We start from the raw sequence: 8,081 nt of genomic DNA, 5'->3' as shown, positions 1-8,081 counted from the left end.
GGTCTGGAAAAGACTGGGGTGTCCAGTAGAAGCCTGCTCTTTCTGGGAGACACCCCAGGGGGCTGGAAAGAGGGTGTGTGGGAGGGACAGACTGAGGCCAGAGGTGGGGTGCTGGAGGAGGAGGTGGAAGTAGGGGATGGCAGCACACACAGGGCCCGGGAGACAGCTCCTCTCCCAGCCCAAGCAATACTGGGTTCCTGGCACTGGCAGCAGCAGCAATGACACTTGCAGCTGCCTGCCTCCTGCGCCAGCTATTTCTGAGTCACGTTCCCAGCAGATGGTGCTACCTGAGAAAAGGCCCTGGGCAGCCAGATCAAGGCCAGCACAGCCATGAGCTTGACGTGAGGCTGCAGCCTGTGGCAGCCTCTAAGATGATCCAGGACCCCTTCAGTGGGATGGAGAAGGCAAAATAATAATAATAATAATAATAGTAATAATAATAATAATAATGGCCACAGTGATTGGGGAACAGCAAGAACGGGAGCTGCAGCCAGGATCTGAGAAGCCTTGGAGAAAGGCAGAGAGAGGACAGAGACCCAGAGACAGACAGAACAGAGACCCAGAGACAGAGAGGACAGAGACCCAGAGAGAGAAGGGGGGCCAGGGTACCCTGGCTGAGAGGGAAGAATCCCATATAGAAGGGAGGTCCCTAGGCCCCTGGAAAGCACACAGCTTCAGTTCTTATCTGCTGTGACATCTATAGAAACCCAGGGGTCAAGGGAGAAGGTGGCATGGCCCTCAGGAGAGGCACAGTGAGTCAATGTCATGGATGGGTGGCGGTGACTTTGGCTGCCTGCTCAGGGCCTTCCCAGCTGCCACCAAGTCTTTCTGAGGCCCCTGGCCTGGAGATGCAGTTTTGCTGCCCCCATTGGTGATGACATGACAGGGATCACTACACTGGCATGGAATCACTGCTCCTTTCTCATCAGCAGCCAAGCAAGGTGCTGCCATTGCCCGAGTCTCTACCTGTAGACAGTCTGTGAGTGGGCAGGTGGGGACAGGGCCATCCAGAGCTGGCCACAGTAGCCTGTCACCTCCTCCAGCCAGCATCCCTGAAGCCCAGACTCCTGTCTGGGGGTCCTTTTTCTAGATGTTTGAGTCCTGATCTTTCTGGGCAAGGTCATGTCCACACCAATGGCCACCCTGTGAAAGGGATTTTGTATTCCCATATTACCAGTAGGGAAATAGAGAGCAGATTTCCCTGAGGCCCATGGGGCTCTGAAATGGGACGCAAGAGCTGACCCCAGGAGCTGCTGGCCACAATCCCAAGACCTTCCAGGCTGTCGGCAGATGGGGGTACTTTTATGCAGTGGTGAGGTAGTGCTGTTGATTAAAGCATCCCCAAGATGGAAACTGACCAACCTGGCTTGGCATTGCAGTCTGGTCCTGGCTTGGGGAGAGGGGTGGTTTCAGGAAGATGTAATGAGGATTCTAGTGGGGATACTGTCTAATGGGGATGCAGTGAGCTGAGCCTGTACGCGCAGCCCTAGGCATCAGGTCTGTGGCTGATGGCTGCCACACCATGGCTCTCCAGGGTGGGGCCAGGCCGGAGTTTGGGAGCCAACAACCTAATCCGGGTCTCCCACATGGGAGGCAGGGACCAATTACTTGAGCCCCACCTGCTAACCTCCCAGGGTGTGCGTTAGCAGGAAGCCAGATGGGAAATGGAACAGATGAAACTCCAACACGGGCACCCTGAGACAGGGAACGGTGGGGTCCCAAGGAGCAAGCTAGCCCTGCACCAGGGACCCCCCAATGGATTTATTTTAACAGTGTGTTTTCATTTTCTGGAACTTCATAGCTCTCCTTGGTCAAGATGAACAAGTTCTTTCCTAGTCCTAGTTTGCGGTGACTTTTTTTTTTATCAGAAGCATGTGTTGGATATTATAAAATGCTTTTTCTCTGTGGACATGATCATGAGTTTTTCCCTTTATTCTGTTCTATGCCATGTTGCATAGATTAAGGTTCCTCTGTTGAACCAACCTTGAATTCCTGAGACAAATCCCACTTGCACATGGTACACACTCCACTTCATGGGCCACTGGACACCGTTAGCTAAGATCTGGTAGAATATTTCTGCAGCTCTGTTCATACAGGATATTAGGTTGTATTTTTCTTTCTTTTATTTAAAGCTTTATTTTTTATTGGGAAGGCACATTTACAGAGAGGAGGAGAGGCAGATATACAGAGAGGTGTGGAGAGAAAGATAATAACTGAAAAGAAAAAAAGCAAAGAAAAAAGAAAGAATAACTGACTTGCACCTGTGAAGGTGTAAACGTGCAACAGAAAGAGTGTTGTAGCTGAAACAGAATGGAGGATTTTAAGTCTCACTGGTCAGTCTCCACAGGAGGAAAGCAGAATCCAAGTTCCTTCTGTGTCAGGCCCCGTGTCTCCTGATGCCCACGCCAGGGGGCACACAGAAGGGGAGACGCTTTCAGCCTTCAGGAATGACTCAGAAATCAGCTATCTTATTTTCATGCATTCCCTGAAATAGGACTTAAGTCTCAGGACCTGACCTAGCTGCAAGGGAGTCTGAAGAATGTCATCTCTGAGCAGTTGGGCATGTGCCAGGCGAAGAGGATGCCAGGGGAAGGCATCCATTATGGACCACACTTTGGGACTCACCAAGCCCTTTAGGGCTTCTGATTGGCTCAGCTTCAGCTGTTGCAGAGTGAGCTGGCAGGCAGAGGAAGCACAACTAATGTTACCTGTCTGCCACTTAACTGCCTTTCTTGCAAAGCTGGCCAATCAATCACGCGAGGAGAGGCACGTGACTGGTCCCTCCATCCCTCTTCTCCTACTTCCTCCTAGATCCCACTGATCCTTCTCCCAGCACCCCAATGAATAAATGTAGCCCAGTCACCGGGTTTATCCACCAGGAACATTCAAAACCAAAGAGCTGCAGTTCCTGGCCCAGAGCCTCCCAGCAAAATGCAGGAGTGGGCACAGTTTACCTATTCTAGAACATTCACCTCTGGAGGGGTGGGTTGAAGTTTTTGCTGGCACACACACTCTGAACACCCCCCCCCCGTCTTCCACCCTTCCCTAGAGTGGGGTCAACAGTGGACTGGTCCGAGCCAAAGACTCCATCACCAGCTTGAAGGAAAAAACCACGAGGGTTAATCAGCACGTGCAGAGCCTGCAGGTACTGGGCCCCTCCTCTTCTCACAGCCTCCAACCCGACACGCCCACACAGCCTGCTGTTGGGGAGCTAGAGGCTCAAACAGGGAGGGACCCTCCTGCCATGGGCTGCACCCCCCACTAGTGGCTGAGTGAAGCCCTGCTCCCTGGCCACCCCAGAGTGAGTGCTCCGTGCTGAGTGAGAACCTGGAAAGAAGGCGGCAGGAGGCAGAAGAGCTAGAAGGGTACTGCACTCAGCTCAAGGTGAGCGGTGTGGGGGACAGGACTGGGGGTACTGCGGTCAGCTCAAGGGGAGCAGGACAGGGGTCACGGGCAGGACTGGGGGTACTGTGGTCAGCTCAAGGTGAGCGGTGTCGGGGGCAGGACTGTGGGTGGGGGATGTGGAGAGGAAGGGAGTGGTGGACATGTTCGGGTCTGGCTGAGGAGCAGCCGGTGTCCTGGGGTTGTATGGAGCTGAAGATGAGGGGAAGGGGTAGCAGGGCAGAACTGGAATGGGAAGGCAGGGCCGCCGTCTTGGTTTCCTGACCCAGGAGAACTGCCGGAAGGTGACCCGATCGGTGGAAGATGCTGAAATTAAAACCAACGTCTTGAAGCAGAACTCTGCCCTGCTAGAGGTAAGGGGGTCGGGGATGGGAAGGTGTGTGTCAGGATCTGGGGGAGGTGGGACCCTGAAGTACAAGCTCCTTGAGGCTTCCTGTCCAGCCGTGGCTCCTTTTCCGGCTCATGGCCAGACTTAGCAGGGCTGCAGCCATGTCCACATCCCAGACCCGCTGTGGCTGGGCCACTAGTACCCCTAGGAGGACGCAGGCTGGGGTGGAGGGCGGGACGGTGACAGGTAGAGGAAGTGCCAACTGGACCTCCACGGGGCCTACCCTCTCCACCATCGGGGTGCCCACCCCCCTTTTCCCCTGTGGGGGCTGCTGGGGCCAGGGCTGGCCGCAGTGTCCCCACTCCCTCCTCCCTGCCAAGGAGAAGCTGCGCTACCTCCAGCAGCAACTGCAGGACGAGACGCCCCGGAGGCAGGAGGCCGAGCTGCAGGAGCTGGAGCAGAAGCTGGAAGCTGGCCTCTCCCGACACGGCCTGGGCCTCACGCCGCCGCCCCAGGGCTGCTCGGGCCCGCCCGGGAGCCCAGACGAGCTCCCCAGGCTGCGTGGCCTGCTCCCCGGAGGCTGGGGCCTGGGACCCCGAGGAGGGGACAGCCTTTACGGGAGCGAGCAGGAGTTACAGAAGGTCTCCACGGGCCTCGAAGAGCTGAGGTGAGCGGGAGCAAGCTGCAGCCAGCTGCCAGGAACGGGGCGTGGCCTCGGGGAGGGTGGGCGGTGCTACCGGGCGGTGGGCGGGACGCAAGGGGAGATGGGCGGGGCCTAGGGGAGCTGTTGGGCGGAACTGGAGATGGGACTTGAGTGACGTAGGGGGAGGAGCCTCCAGCAGGGCTGGGTGCGTGGAGAAATGGGCGGGGCCTCGAGGCGGGAGGGCGGGACCCGAGTGACCATAGAAGTGAAGCCAGCAAGGGTGCTGCCCAAAGGAGATGCACCAGGCTTCTAGATCAGCTGTGAGGGAAACCCAAGAGGTGGGGCCACAAGGAGCTGAGGTGGGCGGGGCTCGAGGACGGACCCAGGGCTAGTAGGGTAAGCTTGGGGTTTGTCATGCCTTGGCGAGGCCTTGCGTGGGGGAGCAGAGGTGGGGCCGGGCAAACACAGGATCCTGGAGGACAAAATCTAGTGTAAAGCAATGCGGGGATAGGAAAGTTGGTGTCAGGTGGCATGGGAGCCGTGGATATGGCCACGGGGGTGGGGGTGAACATTAAGGTCATGTCCAAACCTGGCTTCCACTCGCACCACTTGTCTGGCCCTCTAGGAGGGAAGTGTCTTCGCTGACTGCCCGGTGGCATCAGGAGGAGGGGGCGGTGCAGGAGGCCCTGCGGCTGCTCGGGGGCCTGGGCGGCAGGCTCGACGGCTTCCTGGGCCAGTGGGAGCGGGCACAGCGTGAGCAGGCACAGACTGCGCGGGGCCTGCAGGAGCTGCGGGGCCGTGCGGACGAACTATGCACCATGTAAGGACCTGGGCAGGTGCATGGGGTGAGGCTTTGGGAAGGCCCAGGAAAGAGAGCGGAGCCGAGCTTGGCTAATCAAGTGTGCCAGAGGGAATAGAGGAGCTCCCAAGAACAGGAAGAGGGGCGCCATCCAAGGGGTGCAGACAGGGAGAGGCGGGTCAGGAGAGGGGGCAGGCTGGGAGAGCCGGGCTCTGGGCAGGTAATGCGTGGAGACTTGCCCAGGCCCTACTGTCCAAAAGGTGACTTCTCAGGCAGCACTGGTTGCTCTCACGCCTCAGGATGGAGCGGTCAGCAGTGTCTGTGGCTTCGCTGAGGAGCGAACTGGAGGGGCTAGGCCCAGTGAAACCGATTCTAGAGGAGCTGGGGCGGCAATTGCAAAACTCTCGAAGGGGGTCTGACCTGTCCATGAACTTGGATCGGTCTCCCCAAGGCTCCTGTGCCCGTTGTGCCAGGTGAGAGTGTGGGGGCTGCCTCTGGGTGTATTCTGGGCCAGGACAGGAGGACTGAGTGTGAGAAGAAATGGGGTCTAGGTGAATGGTGGGTGTAGGTGATTGTGGGAGTGGCCAGGCCCGCCATCATCACAGGAGCCCAAGAAGGAGGGGGTCCCGTAGGCAGCACCACGCAAGGTGTTCTGGGAAGGCTGCAGTGTAGTACTTGGTGGGAGGCATGGAGAAGAGAGTGAGAGCTTGGAGTGCTTTGGAGGCCAAGGCTGCCATGCTGGGTTCATTGTGGGAACGCAGTAGGGGTCATTCCTAATACAGCTCGAGGTCAGGCTGAAGTAGTACCTGGTGGGAAATGCCTGGTACCCCTTAGCCCTGGGGGAGGGGACATTGCAGAGCCTGCTGGGACGACCTGGGATGGGATCCTTGCTGGGTACGGGCTGGACAGCGTGGGGCCTCCTGCATCTTCTCCCACCCCTCCCACAGCCAGGGGCAACTGTCCACGGAGTCCCTGCAGCAGCTGCTGGAGCGTGCATTGATGCCGCTGGTGGATGAAGTGAAGCAGAGGGGTCTGGCTCCGGCCTGCCCTAGTTGCCAGAGGTTGCACAAGAAGATTCTGGTACCAGGGACCAGGAGCCACCCTCCTGCTCTGTCAGGACAAGGGGCGGGGCGGGAGGAGCCCCTAGCACAAGCAGGGCAGGGCTGGGCAGCAAGCAGTTTGCGTTGGGAGAGGACTGGGTACAGAAAGGGGAGGCACAGTCAGAGGCCAATAGTTACCAAGGGACTGTGGGATATGAGCCTAGTGCATGATGGGATTGTGGTAGGTGGGATGGACAAGACCTGATTGCATACAGAAGCAAGGACTTGGGGCCTGGGGACAACCCAGGCACTAACATTGCCCTTGATAAGATGCTGGTCAGGATACTGAGATGGGGGGATAGGGGCAGTGGCTTAGGAAATGTGGGGTAGCGCCAGCACGGGGGGCCGCGGACACAATATGCAGGACAGTCCATAGGGGGTAATGGATGTGACATAGCACTTGCTAGGACCAAGGCCTGTGCTTTTTGGGAAGGTTGGCATGCATTCACAGTGGTACATGGGAAGCCAGAGTGTGGTGGGGCTGCTGGTCAGTCTCAGGCTTGAAGCATCCTGAGAAACTCCGGAGGACGGGAGGGAAGGGATGTGGGCCCCATGGGACTCTGCCCCTTGCCCTCCGCGACCCAGCTCCCCCTCCCCCCCCAGCCCAGTCCAGCAAGCCCAGCGGTGCCTGCACTCCCCTCCCCAGGAGCTGGAGCGCCAAGCCTTGGCCAAGCACGTCAGGGCCGAGGCCCTGAGCTCCACCCTTCGGCTGGCCCAAGACGAGGCCATGCGGGCCAAGAACCTGCTGCTAACGGACAAGATGAAGCCGGAGTGAGGAGGCTGAGGGCGTGGGAGGAGGGTGAGGCCTTGGGGGAAAGGGTGTGGTCCCCTGGCCCCACCCTCCTGTCCCACCCCCATCCCACCCTGCCCTCCACCCCGTGCCCTGGGGTGCCAGCTGCCCACCGCTGTCGTTTCAGGGAGAAGGTGGCCACTCTGGACTATCTACACCTGAAGATGTGTTCTCTACACGATCAGATCAGCAACCTGCCACTTGAGGGGCCCACGGGGACAATGGGGGGAGGAAGTACTGGGGGGACTCCCCCAAAACGTGGGGGCCCAGCCCCTGAGCAGTAAAATAGCCCCTCATGCTGGCATGAATTCTGTCTCCTTTTTGGCATCTAGTGGGGGCTGCTCCGGGCTCTGTGCTCACTTGGGGGGCCCAGCAGGGTTCATTTCAATGCTGGCCAGCGGGGCTTCCCAGGCAAGCACTCACAGCTATGGCACAGGCTGAGCCTCCTTCATCCCCAAACCTTGAGGTGACGCCACAGGGGGAAGATTCCACACCTGGCCTCATGCGATGGGCCACAGAATGCAGGTACACCAAAAAATACCAGTGAAATGATCCTCAAACGATGAGTGCAACACAAATAAAATTAAAAAAAAAAAAGGAAGTTTGCCTTACAATGAAAGTAAAAGGGGGGTCCTGGCACAAAGCTCACTGCCTATAATCCTTGCTTTGCAAATGCTGGCATCTCCTATGGGAGCTGTTTGTGTAGCAACTGTTGGCTAAGCCCTGCACACAAGCCATACAGGCTGCTCCACTTAGGATCCAGCTCCCTGCTAATGTACCTGGGAAAGCAGCAGAAGACGGCCCAAGGCCTTGGGTCCCTGCACCCACATGGGAGATTCAGATGAAGTTTGGGGCTCCTGGAGCTCAGCCCTGGGAGTTGTAGCCATTTAAGGGATGAAATAACAAATGAAGATCTCCTTCTCCTTCTTGCTCTATAAATCTGCCATTTCAATAATTGTAAGAAATGGAGGGCTGGGCAAAGGTGATGATTTAGAGAAACAGTGCCACCCACCGCATGC

The 8,081-nt window shown here is 57.6% G+C and overlaps 1 protein-coding gene across 1 annotated transcript in view; it reads left to right on the top strand.

Annotated features, from left to right (window-relative positions):
• Window positions 1-7,370, top strand: part of TSKS (testis specific serine kinase substrate) — an 8,136-nt gene extending 766 nt beyond the window's left edge. The window contains exons 2-10 of the mRNA XM_058673947.1: window positions 3,050-3,145; window positions 3,301-3,384; window positions 3,672-3,755; window positions 4,111-4,397; window positions 4,999-5,193; window positions 5,472-5,645; window positions 6,120-6,252; window positions 6,919-7,043; window positions 7,190-7,370. Of these exons, the coding sequence (XP_058529930.1) occupies window positions 3,050-3,145; window positions 3,301-3,384; window positions 3,672-3,755; window positions 4,111-4,397; window positions 4,999-5,193; window positions 5,472-5,645; window positions 6,120-6,252; window positions 6,919-7,043; window positions 7,190-7,346 (1,335 nt within the window). The 3' untranslated portion in view covers window positions 7,347-7,370. The remainder of the gene's footprint in view (window positions 1-3,049; window positions 3,146-3,300; window positions 3,385-3,671; window positions 3,756-4,110; window positions 4,398-4,998; window positions 5,194-5,471; window positions 5,646-6,119; window positions 6,253-6,918; window positions 7,044-7,189) is intronic.
• The last annotated feature ends 711 nt before the right edge of the window (window positions 7,371-8,081 follow it).

This window comes from Ochotona princeps, chromosome 16 (assembly GCF_030435755.1).
Source record: "Ochotona princeps isolate mOchPri1 chromosome 16, mOchPri1.hap1, whole genome shotgun sequence".
NCBI classification, from domain to species: Eukaryota; Metazoa; Chordata; class Mammalia; order Lagomorpha; family Ochotonidae; genus Ochotona; species Ochotona princeps.
Note: the sequence above shows the minus strand (reverse complement) of the source record. Positions and strands in the feature narration are given on the sequence as shown.